General features: G+C 37.7%; 1 protein-coding gene across 1 annotated transcript in view; it reads left to right on the forward strand.

The window, feature by feature from the left end:
* The window catches only part of YIPF3 (Yip1 domain family member 3), a 366,566-nt gene that overhangs the window by 95,729 nt on the left and 250,414 nt on the right, over positions 1 to 20,423 (forward strand). Inside the window, exon 5 of the mRNA XM_044061028.1 lies at positions 19,788 to 19,880. Coding sequence (XP_043916963.1) covers positions 19,788 to 19,880 — 93 coding nt within the window. The remainder of the gene's footprint in view (positions 1 to 19,787; positions 19,881 to 20,423) is intronic.

Genomic DNA, 20,423 nt, shown 5'->3' on the forward strand with positions numbered 1-20,423 from the left:
CCTCATTCGAGCCTGGACAGTTTGAAGCTCACAGCTTGGCTGCTCCATTTCTCATGATTGCTAGGACTCCTGGTTTATCCTCCCCAGTTAGGTCCATTTTGGTGGCTGTTCATAAGTCTTTTTACCAGGAAGGTTTATCCCAGTAAATGGAAACGTTTTTCCTTTTGGGCCTTTCAAAGTAGTTTAGACCCCTTCACGGCTCCTGTTTCTACCATTCTTGATTTTCCAGCTGATATTTTTCAACACGGAGCTAGTTCTTCTACTGTCAAGGTTCAGTTGGCTGCTATTTCTCATTTCCATGTGGGTGAGAATTCTGCCTCTCTAGCCTCCTCCAGGCTATGTAAAGCCTTTATTAAAGGACTTTTCTATTGCGCCCCCCTGTCAAGGACCCTGCTTCTCCATGTGACCTTACTATGGTTCTTCAAGCTCTGATCGCTCTGCCTTTTGAACCCGCTGCAACCACAGATCTAAAATTCTTATCTTAAAAAACAGCATTTCTGGTGACTATTACCGCTGCAAAAAGGGTTTCAGAACTACAGGCCTTGTCCATCAACGTTCCTTATATGATTTTCTGCAAAGGTAGGGTTTCCCTTCGGACCAATCCATACTTTCTTCCCAAGGTGGCGTCACCAGTTAATGTCAATCAAACCATAAATTTACCAGTTTTCGTTCCTAATTTTGCTAACAAGGTGGAATACAAACTCCACCTGCTGGATGTTCATAGACCGTTACAAATTTACACAGGACAAAAAATTTCTGTAAATCTGATCGTTTGTATCCTTCTATAAATCCTTTTTGGTTAAACCTATCTCCAAGGTCACTATTGCTAGGTGGACTTCTTCATGCATCCTTCGGGTCTCTAAGAACATAGGCATGTCTCCTCCGGGTCAGGTGAAAGCTCATTCCACTAGGTCCATGGCTACTTCTGCAGCTTTTTGGTCTAGAGTCTCTTTGGATGATATTTCTGCTGCTACTTGGTCCTCATCTCATACATTTATGTCTCATTACAAATTGGATTTGACTTCCACAAGGAGAGCATCCTTTGGTTCCACGGTGCTCCGGAATATCCTTCCATGAGGGCCACCCAGGAGTTTAGTAGCTGAAGACTTTGTCCAACAGGTTAAAGACCAAATGAAGTAAACTACTTCAGATAAAGATAACATTCTATCTAAGTAGTTCTACTTCATTTGTCTTCAACCATCCCTCCCTCCTTCCCCCGGACCTTGTCATATGAACAGCTTACGGGCTGCAGTTATAGGTCACAAGTATTTTCTCAGGTCGGGTTATCAGTATAAGAATCAGCAAACTCGATCTGGGGGTTAGAAGGTAGTGGAGGTGTATTATGGGTAAGGGGAGGAGCTTTGAGCTCTGAGCAGATATTAGTAAGATTGCCGGCTCAGATCTGATATGGATTCGGTATACCAGAGGTTGAAGAGAAATGAAGCAGAACTACTGAGATGGAACGTTATGGTGAGTACATAACTTCTTTTTTTCAAACATCGTGGTACAGGTGGTAATGGATCAATTTTCAACATATGCATGCTGATGTATGGTTTCAATTCCAAACCTTTCCAGTTCTGACAGTAACTTATCCAATATTACCTTCACCATTTTACACAGCATGAAAGTAGACTTGTCCTACTTCCCTTTCCCTTAAAAACAGGATTTGATGTTGTCCTTTTCATTCTTTCTCACTAATGGATTACGGATCCAACCCTCAGATTCGTAACCCATCAGTGAGGAAGAATGAAAATGGACAACACAGATGCCAAGTTATGGTAAGTACAGAACTCCTAATTTAATAAGTGCATGTCTCCAGTCTTGAGGAATCCCCCCATATTTATGTAATCTAGTAAATAATGGATATAATGTTATTGTAAGTTCTTGCTGAAGTGTTCTCAGGTCATTATTACTAATACCATCTCCTCTCTATGATTTGGATCCAATTTACATTGTTCTTTTTCAACATAATCTAATCTGGTTTTACTGTCCGAGGTTACCTGGGGATGGCACTAGGCAACTTATCACCCCCTTTGTACAGCCAAACTATTTTGAATAAGATTCTGTAAATATCTATAATCTGTTGTCTGAGAGTATATTTTGGAATCTACACACAGTTTATCAATTTATATGCCTTTACTCCTTCCACATTTTTATGTATCTATAAAATATTTTCCCATCATGTTTAATATCTTTATATACATTTTCTTCAAATTTGTTTTGAACTTCTCTCACACTATGCTTAATCTTTGTCCAGCTTGTTACATATCATTCTATTTAGTTTTGCATAGTGACTGTTTTTCTTCCATATAATCTGTTACTAATTTTCTGTGCATTGGCTTAAATTTCAGTTTGGCAGAATTATCTGGCAATAAATTAATTTTATAACCCCATGATCACTGCATATCAACAGCGGTAAAACTTGACATGAAGTAACAGTAATTTCTTTAGGAGCACAAACAATGTCAAGTATGTTCGGTTCCCTCTTAGGTTTATTTATTTATTTATTTATTTTGCAGTCTGAAGCACTTATTGTTCCTGAACATACGTTGTGAATAATTTCCTTACTAATGTTGATGAATCAATATTATTCCAGTCTGTTTCTGATAAACTTAAGTTCCCAGCTAATATTATTCTTCTCTCCTGTGTTTCGTGCAAGAAATGTATGAATTCCTCAAGGTCTTCTGCACTTGACTTTGGTGGTTTATACACTCCCAACAATTGTTACATGTTCCAAGATTGTCTTTATTGTCACAGTTTACAAAGTCTATAGTATTGGTGTTATGATTCAACATGCAATAATCATAGGACTCATAACTATCTTTAATCCCCATCATAAAACCTCTACCTGATTTTTTGTTAGAATGCCTGTTACAGTAAAAACATTTATATCCTGACAGAGCTGGTTTCTACTCATTGTTCTTTAACCATGTTTCACAAGCAAAAACATTGTCAATCTTGTGGGAACATAACACATTTTCCAGTTTTTATTTTGTTATTGGGTGTATTTCAACACCTACAATTAAATGCATATGTGAGATGTAAAATCTCTCTAGTCTAGTCCAGTTTTTGTATCTCTGTGAATAATATGTAACTTCACTGTGAACTTCTAGTACTGAACTCACATCTTCCATGCCAAACATTTTCATAAATTTCTTCAAAAATCTACCCTACTTTGTTATATTTTCCCTTCTAGGCACCCCAGAACACATCTTCAGTGTTGCAAACCAAATTCCCGTCTCCACCTGTAAGTAATATTCCTTTCTGAAAGCTGATTATTTCTCCCAGAATATCTTTAAGCTCCATTATAGCAGTTTTGGATGGGACGTAAATGCATGCCAGTGCAATCCTCCTCCCTAACCAATAGGCCCGTAGTCTTCCATTATTATCCCCCCCCACTTCTTTTACTATTGGAGCTCCTCTTGCAATAAATTTAAGTACTCTTCTTTTCCTTTGCCCCAGGTATTCTACTAAATAACCATCCTGAAAACCTTTTCTTTATCAAATTCACTTGTTCAGTTCTTTCCAGGTGTGTCTCCTGTAGCATAACTATTTGCACTCTGCATTTTTTAATATAGTTCACTACTTTTTCTTTTTTATATTTATCTATAAGACCATTCAGATTGAAAGACATTACAGAAAGCGTCATTTTCTTGTATAGTTATTATTACCACCTTTTAGTTATAACTGCTTTTTTACTCGACACTCGGGGGGGGGGGGGTGAAAGAAGAAGAAGTTATAACTGCTTTTTTGTTAAATGTCTAGTTCCAAACATGCAAATACTGTTCAGTAGGTTGGTTTATACAGTTGTTTCTTGTTATATCCATTTGCACCTATGCCACATCTTGCATAACTTTTTTTAAAGGCCTCAAACAGAACAAACAATCCCCAAAAACCTATTAACTTAATAATAACACACACAACTGTATACATTGAAGTTTTTGCTTGCTTATAAGAACAAAAGTTCTAAGTTGATAGCCACACAGATGGACTAGATTTAAACAAAAAGAAAGGTTAGTCATGCTAAGACACATGGTACAACATGTGCTATTAGTAAGTGCTATTTGATTTTGTATATCTTTATAGCTCTCCCAGCTGAGAAGACACTTGAATGTTTTCAGTAAAACCTTTCTACAAGCCATTTCTTTTTATCAAGTTATCTTTTAGTGATATGCAAACCAGACAGAAAACTGCTAAGGGTACCTTGTTTACCAGAAAAAAAAACTTAGAATATTCAATATTCTTTTTCATTTACATGCTTTGTAATAAACTTGTTACTGGATAATGCCAAGGGTTTTAACCCAGTCATTTCCCTATGCAAGCATGAAAAAAGCACACTCATTTTTCTTTTGTTATACCCTCTTAAACAGACCCTTCCTCTCCACCCCTCTCTTCTCTTTTTTTTTTTGTTCCTTCATTGCAGTGCTTACAATTCTTAAAACTGTACAAAGAAAAAAGAGAGAAGGAAGAAAAAGAAACAAAAACAAAAAGCAGCTGTTTATATTAGTGTCCCCATTACATTTAAAACAATTGCAGAATCTTTATTTCAAGTCTGATTGGTTTTGTATTATATTGAAGGCTCTCACAGCTGGGAACATACCCGATGGTTTTCAGAGAACATTAAATCCTAGCCAATTTCTCTTTAATTTTTTTTTTCTTTTCCCTCAGCCAATCCCCTTCCACCAGACTGTCTCCAGTTTCTCTGTATCAGAGTGCCTCCATGGAGACGTGAAGACCAGCTGCAGAATTAGTACTTGGTATACATACGTGCATTTGCTAGAAAAACAAAGCCTCATATATTTGATATTCAACTAATCAGTTAAGGTTCTTAATCAATCAGTTATTTCCCCATGCAAGAATGAAAAAAGCACATTAATTTTAACTTTATCCTGACTTTTTAACCGGGCTTTTTTTGCATTCCCTATATTTTTCAAAACTGCACAAGAAAAAAGAATAGGGGAGAAAAAGAAAAAACACCACCTGTTCACAATCCCCTTTGCACTTAAAAAAATAGTATGTAAATAAAACCATGCACCACAAATGCAGTACTAAGGAAAACTCCACCTTAGAACTCAAAAAGCATATTTTTTTCATTGTATCTTTTGTTTTTGAGCTATTTTAATGCCTCAAAATCACTCCAGGTGCTTCTTTTACAATTTTAACGTGTTTCTCTCAAAATGGCGGATGATGAGGCCTGCCTTGGTAAAGTGATCTTGTTTTCTTGCATTCATTCCTTCTTCCCAGAATACATTTCAAGTCCTGTTTATATGACTCATGCTAGACATAAGAAAGTGGTGCTGTCTTCTCATGCCATTAAGATTGAATGGCAGGACTGTGAATCACTGTCATCTAAACACACCTTCTGTAACAGAGCTGCTTCTGTGTTTATCTGGCTGAGCCTCATTTATGTGTCTGTCAGAACTTGTTCTATGCTACAAATAGCTGTTAGCTACTTGCAGCAAAAGAAAGTGGATAAGTAAATGTTTTTTGTAAGAGGAGTCTTTTGTAGTCTTAAAAGATTTGACAAACCCTCCCCCACACTCATGCTGAGGTGTGAAAACTCTCACTGCAGTAAAAGAGCCTTGTTCATTTACAAGTGAGAAGCAGTAGGACTCTAAACTTTGCTACTTCCCAATGCCTTCAGTGGGAGGGTTTTTCCCTCTTATGAATGATGCAGACTTAAAATATGCTTTTAGTTCCTCAGTTATTTCTGTCATGTTCACTCTCCTTTTTTCTATTTCATATTTATTTATACTTTGGTAACCAGGAAAGTCAGCTGGTAACCAGGAAAGTCAATTGGTCCCAGGACCCTTTTCAGCCACAGTTTAGGCTACATTGGCAAAGATAATAACAATTATTAAATGCACTTAACAATACAAAGAAAAAAACACTGACATAAAAACATTGACCAAGACTGCATGTGCAATACATACCCAGTGTGTGATGGTGACCAAGTAAATTACTGAGCATCATTTACTAGAATGTATACGTTAATAATGCTTAACTATACTATGTTTATTATAATTTGTTGTATGTGTGCGTGCACACACACACACACACATATATATATATATATATATATAAATAGAGAGAGGGACCATGTGTGTGTATCTGTTTCTGTATATGGGCGAGTGTGTGTGCGCGTGTCTGTATGCATTTAAACATAGTTAAGTACTTCTGATTTCCTTTTCTTAGTGTTTTAATGCAAGAGCACATAGTAAATGTATGTTAAAGTAAATTCAGCTGTATATTATGGTTGCACGCTAACAATGTAAAGACTGACTCCGTCAGTGGGAATCTCTTACAATGGATCTGCATGTACCAGATATGCACCCCCAGGAAGGATGTCACAAAAAAGCATAAAAGACCTTTTCATGAACAGTATCAGTGCAACTAGTTGATAGGGTTGCCACCTAACTCACTGTCTGCAGTCCTGGCCTGTGTGTGGGGAGGGAGGCTTGAAAATGCTGCTTTAATGATAGTTTTGTCAAGGGATGGGATGACAAAGGTTGATTTATGGTGAGGAACGAAAAGAAGTTTTGTTTTTATTTAAGATGAGTTGATTATTAGAGAGCCATTTTTCAATGGAGAGGAAAGAGTCTTGGGTGAGTGAGTGAAGATGACCGATATTGTTGAAGATGAGAGTAGAATCGTCTGCATATTGAATTAGAGAGGACTGATTTGCAAGATTTATGTAGGTTACTGGTAAAGATGTTGAACAGAAGGGGCCCAGGGTTAGAGCCCTAGGGGACTCTAGATTTGATGGGTATGAAGGAAGAGCAGGATGGGCACTCCATCTGACTGATTGCCTATTGGAGAGGTAAGTAGTGAGCCAGCCAAGAGAGGACTCAGAGAGATTGAGATTGGATAGTTTAGGCAGAAGTAAAGAGTGTGATATAGTGTCAAAGGCCTTGGAGAAATCAAGGAAAAGACAGGGTACAAGTTGGCTATTATCTCTGGCTTCTGCTATAGTGCGAGTAAAAGATAACAGTACTGTGGTTTGGCCTGAAGACATGTTGAGTGGGAGTTAGGTTTTCTTGGAGTAGTAGATTGAGTAGCTTAGTATGCATGCATTTTTCAAGAATTTTAGAGAGGGGAAAATGGCTATGGGTCTGTAATTAGATGGGTTAGTAGAATTCCCACCTTTATGAAGAGGAATGGTATAGAAGGATTTCCAAATGTCTGGGACTGTGGCTTCTTGAATGGATCTGTTAATTTAAAGAGAGCTGGGCTAGGCTATGGATGGATCTATTAATTAACAGAGAGAGAGAGAGAATAGACTGTGGATTCATCTGCAAGTTTGAGGAAGATGGGAGGTATGTTGTCTGCAGAGTGAGAAAAAGGTTTGAGCAGGAGTAATTTGATGTAAGCAGCAGTGACTGGTTTAAAAGGAGAAAGGGTTTCTGTTTGCATTACAAGAGGTGGGAGGGGGTGTTAAAGTTGTGGTTAGTGTGTGTAAGTTTTTGAATACTATCTATGAAGTAATTGTTGAGAAGGGTGGCAGTTTCTAGTGAGGTATTATTTGGGAAAAGAGTGGGTGTGGAAGGGTTACCTGGGTGAAGAATTTTGTTCATGGTAGACCAGAATTTTTTTGGATTGAAGTTTGTATGTTGAGTTGTGATGAGTTGTAAAAGTTTTTCTTATCTCTTAATTTTTGGTTTTTTTTTTGGAAAGTTTCATGAGTTCACTGTAGTTTTGGAGCAGTGATAGTGATTTGGTTTTAACTCAGGCTTTCCATACATTATCTCTCTTATGCTTAAGGGAGCAAGTTTCTTAAAAAAAAATGGGGGCATAATTAGCTTGAATTCTTATTTTCCTAGTGGGGGCAAGGGAATTAAGAATGTCAAGGAATATTTGATTAATGTTTTGCACAGCTTCATTGAGAGGGAGGTGCTGGAAGAAGGACCAGTAGTTGATGCTCAATAGTCTGGTGTTAAATTAATCGGTTTTAAAGTATGAGAGCTTACGTCAGTCTCTATATGTGTGTTTTAGGTGGTTAGCAAGAGTATCTTTGAATGTAGGTGAGAAGGTGATCACTCAAGGTGTCAGGTAAGGTACAGGGGTTGTGGTAGAGGTTAGGATTGTTTGTGAGAATCCAGTCTAGGATTGAATTGGTAGAATATGTTTTGTGTATGTGTGTGGGGGATGTGACAAGTTGTTAGAAACCATGTAAATTAATAGAGTTGTGGGGAGTCCAGTATTAATTTGGACCACTCAATATTTACATCTCCAAGGATGACAGTTTCATAGGATATGATGTGGTCAATGTTGGGGATATTTGTTCCCTGGAGGGATGTGTATAGAGGCTATAGCAGTTTTTTGTGTGAGTTTAGGTGACAGTTAAGAAAAAGTAGTTTAGCAGGGTCAAAGCTTGGTATAGAGGCTGTACCTCTAAATTGGGTAGAAGTGAGAGGTTGAGTTCATCAGAGTAAAGGATGACAACAGCTCCACTTTTTTGGGGATTCTGTCAGAGTGGTAGATGTTATATTCAGGTGGTAATATTGCATTATCAGTGATATGAGGTTTAAGCCAAGTTTTGGATAAGGTTAGAGTGTTTGGGAAGATGTGGGCAATCCATGCGTGGAGTATGGTGGTTTTGTTGACGTGGCTTTAAATTTTCATAGATTAGATAGATAGGTTATAGGGGATGAAATCGTAGTGGTGGTAGGGTGAGGTGGGGGTTAGGAGAAAGGAGGGGGGAAGGGGAGAGTGGTGTAGTGAGTTTGGTGTTGAGAGATGGGGTAAGGGGCCAAGGTTTGGTGGATGTCTCCAGCAAGAAGCAGAGTAATAGTAGGTTTAGAAAGTAGAGTATGGTGAGGGTAGACTGTGTAGTGCTTTACCTTTGGTTTGCAGGAGAGAGAGGTGTACTGAAGTACTTTATATTTGTGAAGTACTTTATATTTGTGAAGGCAAATGTTGGAGAAGTTGTACAGAGATGGGGAGATTGTATATGCGTGAGTGGTGTCATTATTATTAAGGGTGAGTGTGTGGGTAGGAGACAGATTTGGGTAAGAGTTTAGTGCGGTTTGAGGTTGTATACTGTGAGCTGGATGAGAAGTGGGATGGTTAGGTGGAAGTGGTGCACTGTGATGTGTGATGAGATTACAAAAATGGGAGGGAGAGAAATAGGGGATGTGAGGTAATGGCGTGAGAAGAGGTATGGGTGTGTTCGAAGGGGGAGTGGTCAATGGTAGTAAGTGGAAGTTGAATTGGGTGTGGAAGGAAGGAATGTGGTGGGTAGAGTTTAAATGTAAGGATAGTGGGGGTGGGTGGGAATGGGGGGGTAGGGTAAGGGAGCGGAGTGAGCTCTGGCATGACAAGGGTGAATGGAGTGTGTTGGACCTGGCGACCGGAGGCTTCAAATATCAGCCAGGAGGTTCTGTGTGTCATTGTGAAAAACCCAATCAGTAGGATAGCCTAGACTGGAGTAAACACTAGGTGTGGGCCAAAAACATTATATTCAGAGATAAAACAAGAAAACAAGGACAAGAATATGTTTGGTAGGATATCAGAAAGAAAATAATGTTTGGTTAAGGCTTGGATAATAATTAGAGCTGGGGTAAGGCTTGGTTAAGGTTGAGATGAAACTAGTCAGGAAAATGGGAGATGGTGGATGAAGCCTTAAGAAGGGCTTCCAGAGGTGTGCACGCCACTTTCAAGTTTGAAGACAATTGCTATAATATGAACATGTATAAATTCAACTTGGATTCAACTTCAGTCAATGTACATTGCAGCATGGGTGCAATAGGGACAGTGTTCATGCTGCAGGAGAAGAGGGTATTTCTTAAGCTCTTGGTTCATTGTTTCTCACTGCACAGGACTCAAGTGAGGAGATAGGTCCAGAAAAGTAACAAAGAGGGTTGAGTGAGTGGTGAGCACACCTGGAAGGAGGCTACACAAGGATAGCTGAGAGCTAACACAGACTAGTAGATAATTCTTGGTAGACTAAAAAAAAGGCTTTATAGGTTTGAATGAGTTAGTCTGCAGTGTTACATTCTCTCCCCTCCCCCCAAACAGTATTCACAATTTCCATCATATATCCAGTATTTGCTATTTGCCTGAGGAAAGTCTTCTTGAGGTGTAAGAATAGCTATGCAGTATTTCATCAGAAATGTTGGAAGAACTAATTGTTGTAACTAAGGAAATGGTTCTTTTGAGATACAAGTTTTGAATTTCCTAGACACAGTAAAGCATTGCTAAGTTTAATTTTACTGGCTGCCAAAAAAAAGCAATTACTAGAAAATGGAAATTTAAAATCTAAACCAAATATACCTGACGTAATGAATATTATAAAGGAGAGAAAAAAAATGGAAGTGGGAGCTTTAGAAAAGGGAAGAGAATTACGTAGTGGTAAATGGAATCTGGAACAATGCATGCGGAATGAAAGGTTTAAAGGAAGGCAGGGACTGAACACTTTATGTAACGCCAGAGTTAATGACTGCTGTTTAAAAAGGAATTGTGTGTATACTGCTTCAAACAAAAGTGTAACTATGGTTTGTTTTCTGTTAGTGTGTGTGTGTGTGTGTGTGTGTGTGTGCGCTTATGTCACTGTTCTAGTTTTGAGGTAATAAAGATGTTTATAAAAGAATACCTGTCTAGACATCTCCTTGCAAAAATCCTAAACCTTCTGGACTTTGTTACGTACATGTTCCTTCGTAATTTGCCGTTCTCTTCTTTTTTTTTTTTCCAGTCTTTTTTAATCTCATGTGATTAGATCTTATAGTTGGCATGCTGAGTGTTATACTCCCTACTAGTTATCCCTTTTGGACAGTATGTTTTGTTGTTGACTCAAGTAAAAACTTTACCAAAACTGGTCTTTCACATTGTACTCCCCTGTCCCTTTAGTTTTGCCTGTACTCTTTATCAATCTGTAATAGGGAAGGCAGTGTCTAGCCTGCAGTCCAGACGCCTGTGTAGCTTCTTTCCCAATCTGTTACCTTTCCCTGCAGAGTTACTTGCTCCTGGTACCTTGGTTACCTTTTCTAAATTTCTACAGTAAATTGCCTTCTCTTTTTCTTTATTTTTTGTACCCCCTCCTTCTTGCAGACATCTATATCGGTAAAGTATTTCGCCGCTCCTGCGTAAACTTTGTTTTTAGAATACTTTTTGCTACTTTATGAATAGAATAGAATATTCTGTGTGGCGGTTAGTCTCCTTAAGGACTTTCATCCAAACTCCTAGTCTATCTTCATATTGAATTCACACCCTATTTTGTCATAATTTTCCACTTTGATTTTTTAACCTTTTGCTTGAGTTGTGTATGAATCTTGAAAGCATAGCTTTAAAGTACTCCTTTTTGATACAGTTTCTAGTCTTTTCATGATATAAAGTAAATTAAGATAAAGTAAAGGCTGTAACAGTAAAATGTGTACCTACTCATGAACTGGTTCAGCAATATACATGTTTATGGGGACATGACTAGCTAAAACATTTAAGTGCATCAGTTAGAAAGAAATGAGTTATGGCAGCTAAGATTTTGTGGGAAGAGACTAAACAGAAGCTAATATAAAAACTGGGAAACTGGAAGGTGTTATGGATAGTGGTAGTACGATACAAGCAGTGAAAAATCTTAGTTTCTTCAGTTTTATGTACGTCAGGTATATTTTTATCAAACAGAGGGTGACGAACAGTTGAAGAAAGTAGTGGGAGATAAATAGTTAAGTGGAGTAAGCTGTTTTTTCTCTATAGAACGCAGTGATTTTAGATTACCTGATTTTAAGGTGTACTTTAAAGCTTCACAGTTCAAGCTGATGTACATAGCCAAAGCAGAATGTTGTAAATCGATGTAGAAAAGAATGATGATGAAACTGGGGGGGGGGGGGTCATTAACCTGACTAGGATTTTTATTTTATTTTATTTTTATTTTACATTTGTTGACCGGGCTAGTCTGGCTGGATACATGTCCATTTTCAGCAGAGGCCCGAGGAGAAAAGCTCCACTATATACTAAGTACATTACATAAAAAATGTACTACTCTAAGATAATAGCTAAAATCAGATATTACAAAAGCAAAAAAAAGAAAGATAATTTAAAAGAGAAACAAGTTTACAATAAGCAGTTCATTAAATATCCACAATTGTACAAAAAGTACATACTTAAATCTCAAAACAGTAAAAGAAACAAAACTGAGGTGGGTAGAGAAGAAAAGAGTGGAGGGGAAACAGAGTAAGAGAAAATGGTTAGTCAGGTGTATTGCAGGAACACAGCCAATGATTTTGGAAGTACTGTTTAATTTTCTGTTTGAAAAGTGGCAGGGATGTAGTCAGAGTTATGTCACTAGGTAAAAGATTCCAACTTCTACCTATTGTGTTAGTGAATAAAGAATCACCTGCTGTGTTGTTTGCCTTTATAGATTTTACCATGAGTTTACAAGAGGAGCGAAGTGAGTTGAGATTGTTGTAAGGGATTAGAAGTTGAGAGCGTATTGGGGTGTTGTCAGGTAGGTGTAATATGTTGTGGGCAATAGTGAGTTGAGGAATTATAAGGTAGTTTTGAAATTCGAGCCAGCCTAGTTGTTTTAGGTTTATACAATGGTGGGTCCTAAATGGGTTACTAGTGGCGAAGCGAGCTATGTTGTTATAGCAAGTTGCAAGTTTGTTAAGGTTACTTTTCTTAAGGTTTGTATAAATAGGGGAAGCATATAGGAGAGTTGATAAAAGATGAGATTGTGCAATTTTGATTCTAGTTGCTGGGGTTAGAAAAGGTTTGATGCGATAAAGGGATCCTATTTTTCTGTTAACTAACTTGATGTTGTTGTTAATGTGCTGATCGAAGGAGAGATTATTGTCAATGGTTATTCCTAAAAGTTTTGTAGTGAGATCAGGTGAGATGAGAGTACCATTATTTGAGGAAATGGTAAAGTTTAAAGGGGGGGACCGAGTGGTGGGGGAGAAGAGGAGGAGTTTTGTTTTTTTGGCATTTAGAAGGAGAAACCGTTTAGAAGGTATTTTGGGTCAGTGAGATCAGTTCTGTAGAGGATGGTGCCGAGCAGATAAGGGTTGAATCATCTGCGTATTGTATGCAGGTTGCTTGTGGGATTGCAGTCTGTAGATCGTTAATAAAGAGAGAGAACAGAAGTGGACCAAGAATGGAGCCCTGGGGAACTCCGATGGAAATGGGCAAGAGTGATGAGATATGGTTTTCCCATATTACTGCTTGTTGTCTGTTGTTCAGATAAGATTTAAACCAATTAATGGCGAATTTATCACAAGAGAGAGATTCAAGAATGTTGATTAAGAGAGAGTGGTTGACCATATCGAAAGCTTTAGAGAGATCAATGAAAAGAGCGGAAGAGAGAGTATTGTTGTTTCGATTTTTGTTGATAGTATCTACAAAGGAAAGAAGGGCAGTGGTGGTACTGTGGTGAGGTCTAAAGCCATGCTGACATTTTGCTATTATGTTGTGAAGAGAGAGATAGTGCACAAGTTGCTGATGAATACATTTTTCCATGATTTTTGATAGGGGTGAGAGAAGGGCGATTGGTCTAAAGTTGGAAAGGTCAAGGGAGTTACCACCTTTATGTAGTGGGATAATAAAGGAGACTTTCCAGATGTCAGGGATGGTTCCCTCTTGGATAGTTCTGTTTATAAGTAAGGATATAGGGTATGCAATTTCTTTGGCAGCTTTCTGAAGGAAGAGAGAAGGGAGCTTGTCTGCAGAAGGGGTGCAAGGTTTCAGTTTGTGAATGAGTCTATAGATGAAAGAAGTAGATATGGGTTTTAGAGAGAAGTTGTAGGAGGAGTTAGCTATATTATTTGGAATATAAGAGTTGTTGGTGTTCATTTGTTTGGCTAGGGATTGAATAGTTTCAGAGAAAAAAGAGTTGAAAGCATTAGCAGTCTGGAGAGGGGTTTCTGGGTCAGCATTAAGTGGGGACGGAGTTTTAGCAATTCCTGGGGAAAGAAGTCTATTTACTGATGACCAGAAATATTTAGAATTGTTAAGATGAGTCACAGTAGAAGGCAATCTCTAATTTTGGATTAAAGTACTTAAGGAGAATGGTAACAACCATGCAGAGTATTATATTCATAAAGTAGAACAAGATGTCGTAAGAACTAAACAATTTAGGAATGGAAAAAGGAGTTTTTGCCAGTAGGAACATCTGTAACTAGTGGTATTAAAATAGGCAAGGGGACTGGAATTTGCTGGTGGAAATTTAAAAATGATACCCTGGTACTGTGAGCAAGTAACTCTGGGAAGGGAATGCAATAGAGTGGGATGTGGCTAAACAAGAGTTTGGACTGCAAGTTAGAGATCGCCTTCCCTCTCAAGGATTGATAAGAGTATTGGCAGAGAAAAGGAATAGGTTGTGCCAAGTGAAAGACCAGACCTGAATGGAATTATTAGTTGTTTTGAACAGAAAATGTTAAAAAAAAGGATCATTAGTAGGACATACAAAATGTACTGCATGATAACTGTAAGAATCAATCAGAGGAGGTTAGAAAATATGTAAAGATTGAGAAAAGAGAATAGAAAGACAATTTATAAAGGAGCAATGGAAGAAATATGTAGGTCTTCCAAGTATGCAACAAATTCTAGAAGGTTTAGGATTTTTGCATTGGAGTGTTTGCACAGAAGTAAACTTCTGAGGATTTTTCCTCAAGTAGATACCAAATGCTGGAGATGTGCTGGAGAAGAGAGAGTTAATTGAAAATGTGCCTTTTTGAGGAATATAAAAAGATGGTGGATTTTAAAAATTCCCTACAGAGAAATGTTGGGAGAACAAATGGTGGTAACATAAGGAAATTATTTTTTTTAACTGAGATATAGTATCTGAATTGCGTGGACATAATACAACCTTGCTAAGTTTTGAAGTTGGTTGCCAAAAAAGTAATTACTAGAACACGGAAATCAAAATATGTACCAACTGCAATGGAATGTTTGAATGTCATAAAAGAGAGAAAATAAATTGATGTGTTAGGTTTAGAAAAGGGAAGGAGCAAATTTATTAGAAATAAATAAGAATTTGTGGGAACAGTATATTCAGAACAGTGTTCAGGAGGAGGGGCTGGATTAACTGAAAGCAGAACTTGACAGTTTGTGTAATGTTGGAATAAAAGAAAAACATTTAAAAACGATGTACTGTATGACAGTAATAACGAAAACTTGATTTTTTTCTCTTTTGGTATTTGAACTCATGTTGAAGTTTATAATGTGATTGGTTAATAAAAATGATTACAAATATATGAAAAGCTGTATGACCAACTCAGTATCTTTATCAGGTAGGGAGTCCTGGGAAGAGTAAAAGATTTTGAAGAAGCTGAAAATATGACTAGACCATAAAATACAGGTAATTAAGATGTTCTTGGTTTTTTGATTACCTTCAGCAGGTCATCCATGGTCCTCTTGGAGGAAGAGTTTCTAGGGATAATGAGAAAAAAATACAAGAGATTCATGGAAGGATAAGCACACAAGGGCTGGATAGGAGAAGTTAGTAATGCCTTTTGAATTGGAGATCTGTGTTCCAAAGTTACTAGACTACTATGCAGCTGCACAGTTAAGATGGCTATATTTCATGAAATGTGCAGAGTTTAAAGCACAGTGGAAGGATATGGCTGTGACACTGGACTCCTTGCCACAGAGATGCAACAAGCTAACTTTCTGGGCTGTCTGTGATGGAGGTTATGACAAAACATGTTTGAGTAAGAATCTGCGACATGGCCAGGAAGATTATATTAGATAAGGAGGTGAAGGGATGGAAACAGGAGTTTCTTCCAATAGGTGTACCATGAAGTCCTGGAAGGGCAAGAAGTATAACAGCCAAATGGAAGAAAAAGTTCTTGTTTACTAAATGTCATGGTATGAAACCAGGGAGAAGTTTGCTGTCCAACCTAATGGTAGAATGATTTTTTTGAGGGGGAGCATTCACACAGAGTTGATTATAGATCATAATAAATAGCAAGAGGACTTCACAAACGTCAAGCTTAGGTCAGTTTCTGATATAAAATCAAGGAAAAATCTGTGTGCCATAAAAGTTTGGTGAATAGGACATATGTGCTGTATTGAGAAAGGGAAAAAAAGAGTAATCTGACAAGTTCCAAATGACCTGAGAGAAGATTAATATACATTTGGAGTGGTAAATACAGACTGAGATAGATGTTTCACAGCTAGATATGCCACCAAATCAAGAACATTTGGAATGTTTGCTTAGCAGTGCCTCTGTTGGTATTTCTGCATGCCAAATGGGGTACAAAACAGTTTTCAAACACCAATTGTCTTGGTAAGGAATTGGGAACATTTATTCTAGACATGCTCTGAACTAGCAAACTTTAATCAGACACTACAGAATACACCTAATGAGATATCTAACAGACGGTATGAATTAACAAAGGGGTTATTTATACTGATTTATGACTTGGATAGCTGCTTCCTGTGAGCATCAAAGGACATTTCCAAGGTTGTTAATGATAGTAGCTGAAAAAGCCTTTACATGCTGGTTGAAAACTAGAATACAACTTTCTTTCCAGGATATTATCTTAATTGATGAAATCTCAGATATGCAGAATCATGATTAGAAAGTCATAAATGGAGTATATAAGTAAGTGTTTTCCTCTATTACAGTATAGGAATAAACAGGACGCTACCTAAAGGACTAAAAAGTAACAACTTGCGAGAAGATTTAGCTTAGCGGGTAGATGAAAAGCCTGATACACTTTTGATCACTTATGGAATGTTTTTATATTAGTTTTGATCAAAAATGTTAGGAAAAATTCAGCTTGGATGAACAGTGGAGCTTATTGTACCCAATAAAAAAAGGATGGTAATAAGCAGCCACCCAGCTCACCTGTCCTGAGGAGAATGGAACCAGCTTTGGCTCACTACATTGACAACATATGTAGGAATCCATTTGAATCCCTTACAGTCTGAGCCTAGCAGGGCTTCCACTACTAGTCTATTGACTTACAGCTCCACTTGGTAACAGCTCGCCAAGTAAGTAGAATTGATTGGGAATTGAGCCCAGTGAAAAATTATTTATTTTTTTCTAGGAGCAAGTCCTCCACCATCCCAAGACTTGTATATACCAACTCAACAATCACACTAACATGAAGAATGGAGCAATCTTTGTTTGAAAAAAAATCTAATAAAAAGTAAAAAAAAGAATGCAATTATTTTAAAAAAAGAATTGAATCTCTACTAGTACACATTTAGTAACTGTATTAGCAGCAGCAGTAATTTTCTGTGGAAAACAGATTGAGGAATGTTCAACAAGAAACATTCTGACTCAATTTGTACTCTGCAAGCTGTAGGAATCCCTTAGCAGGCCACACTGCATAGTAATGCATGTCTTTAAGCAAGAAGGTACATATGCCATTGAGCATCAGCAATAGCAGAGCCTGCAAAAAGCAGTAGACTGGAGGGGATTAGGGCAATAAAGAGCAATTAAACACTGTTCCCTCTTATAGGTGATGGCACTGCTCCCAGTACATTTGCCCTGAAGGAATAACTAGGTTATAAGGATGTTACCCAAGGGGTCACAAATGGGCCAGTTGATTATCTTATCTGGGATGGATAGCTATGACATCATAGTGGAAATAGACAAAAACAGTCCAGTTCCTTGGCTTTTTGTGGAGTTGTTAAAGGGAGAATTTACATTTTTAATCTAGTATTCTTAAAAGTTAAAAGCAGCATGTGGTGCAGACCGGTAGTGCATGCTGCTTATCTTGATATTGACAAAGCTTTCAAACTATTTCATGTAGAGAATGTAATTAAAGAAATAAAAACATTAAAAGTCCATCCATGCAGAGTTGAATGTATTAAACCTGGTTACACAAAAGAATGGAACAAGATGGGCGGAAGATTACTTGTATGTCCCATTTAGAGTTACAATTGGTGTCCCATATGGTTCTGTACTAGGGCCAGTTCTTTCTTCCCTTTTTCTTAGTATTTTTTTGTGCTTGGATATGAAAGTGGAAAATAGGATGTGTGTAACCAAGTATGCTGCTGATTGCAAACTGGATAACATCATTAAATCAGTAAAAGATACCAAAATTATCTGAGATAGTCTACAAAATATGCATTTGGCATAGTAGTAATGAGTTTGTCTTCAGTGTAAGTAAATCTGGTCAAATCACAGAACATGACACTTTTTCATTGAAGACCTAGGGACAGTGATAGACATCAATTTCAATTCTGATCCACGGTGTGCCTACCAAAGTCAATGAAGCTTGACCCCATCTAATTCTAAAGAGCATGACTAGTCACTTCAGGCAAGTTGTTGTACCACATTATGTCTCACCGATTCAGTGCGTTTTACGGTGTCGAGTTGCCAGCCCGGCGCCCAACCTTCCACAGAAGGCACACACACACACACACACACACACACACACTCGCTCACACCTAGGGCCAATTTAGTGTGTCCAGTCCACCTATAGCATGTCTTTGGGATGTGGGAGGAAACCAGAGCACCCGGAGGAAACTCATGCGACCAGAGGGAGGATATGCAGACTCCGCACAGAAGGCACCCCAGCCGAGGATCGAACCGTAGAACCTCTTGCTGTGAGGCAGCAACGCTAACCGCTGCACCACCGTGGCTGCCCTCAGTGCGTTATTGAATACAGTGCTATATTTTGTAGCCTTTGAATTAAGCTACTTGAAAGTATTGTGATTCCTTACTGTAAAATTATAATGCTGGGAAACGTGAATTTTTCAGAAAAGCTGCAGGAATTCTACTTAAATCTATATGTTACTTTGGGGTGCCCTCTGCTTGTCTAAGCAGTGTCTGATCTGTTCTTTTTGAAAGGCACTGCCTGGAATACTGTGCTGAAGGAGTGAACACTGCCAGATCAGGGAACCTGCAACTAAAATTAAATACCAGGAATAATGAAAAAAACATAATTAATGTGTAACACAGTGTCTTTCAAGAGTATAGTCAGAAGTTGGTCATTACATGCCTTCAGACGTAATCAGCTTTGTGGAGCTTTTGTACCTGGCATCAACTGAAAATGAGAGTTTTGCTCAGTTGGACTTTCCTGGTCAGCAAAGACAAATAAATAATAAATTGGGTTGTGGCAGTCAGGCTTTTAGAATACCGATACTTTGTAAGCTTGACAGTCATACGAAGAGAAAAGCGTCAGAAATCTGGCATTATCACAGACTTTATTACATGTATGCATATATTAATATATTAGTGTGACACAATGCAGAGGAAAGAAAAAATGACAAGCAGTTTTGCTTTACACTAGCAGTGACATACTCTGCCAAGATATTAGGTAAGCTACATTAAGATAAATTGTGTATCTCTTATAAACCTAAATACAATATATGCTGAAATTACCAGTCATGGCAATTTGTGGTAATTAAGAGCTAGATAATTAACATACACCCAAGCTGATCAACATTTTCAAGAGTAATGTTAAGTTAGTGAGGCATAGATATCGTAATAGTCATGTAAGTTGCAATAGTAAACATTGTCAGAAATTAAATACCGAATTAAGGATGTCATATTTCAGGTGCAACAAAGGATTCAAATTACCTGATTGTGTATGTCTAACACAGGAATGAACATGTATAAAAATGTCAGATGACTTTGTTGAAAGGATTTTAGGTGTACCTACTATTGATATTGTCACTGCCTGGATATTCTTCCTTATTAATGGTTGCATAGTTGCTGACTTGAGATTTCATCACAAGTAAGTTCTGCATGTTGTTGCTGACTTGGAAAGTGATGCTAGATTACTTGTATAAACTACCAAGTAGACTTTTAGTGCACATTTTAGCCATTTAGCAGTCCTTTGTTTTGGCTTTAATTTGTGTTTCCAGGGCTTTTATTTATTGTTGTTTTCCTTTAGAAAATTGCTGGAGAGCTGTATGGTCCATTGATGCTAGTTTTCACCCTGGTTGCCATCCTTCTGCATGGAATGAAGACATCAGGAACTGTCATTGTAAGTTTTAACAGGAAAAATATGATGGTCTTGTCTGTAGTGCCTAAATTATTTACTTCACATACTCAGTTAAGGAGCTAAGTATCGTAAGACATACATGCACACTGAAGCATCTGAGTTATCAGTCACTTCTGTTTAAGTGCTTGTGCCAAAGCACTCTATAATGTTGATAACTGTGTGTAAGATATGTATACCTTGGCTACAATATCAGAAACTAATTAAAATGATCTCACTTTAAAAGATGCCTGTATTCATCAGATGGTTAACAGACATGTCCGTTATAGTAATAGTGAGATCGCTTTTAATGTTAGTCAATGTAGCATCAGAAGACCTTACAAAAAAGCATAAATTATGATGGCAAAATAGTTTGATCTTAAAAACGTGACATCATTACTGGGGATAGTGGTAGAAATGTCGATTCTAACCATTGTATATTTACCAAAGTCAGACAAGCTTATTTTGCAGCCCATCTAATTCTGAAGAGTTAATGGAGCAAACTAGTTCAGGGCATCCATTACAGAGGTACTGTACCTGGCAAGTAGT

Source organism: Protopterus annectens, chromosome 1.part0 (assembly GCF_019279795.1).
Source record: "Protopterus annectens isolate FY-2018-M chromosome 1.part0, PAN1.0, whole genome shotgun sequence".
Taxonomy (NCBI): Eukaryota; Metazoa; Chordata; order Ceratodontiformes; family Protopteridae; genus Protopterus; species Protopterus annectens.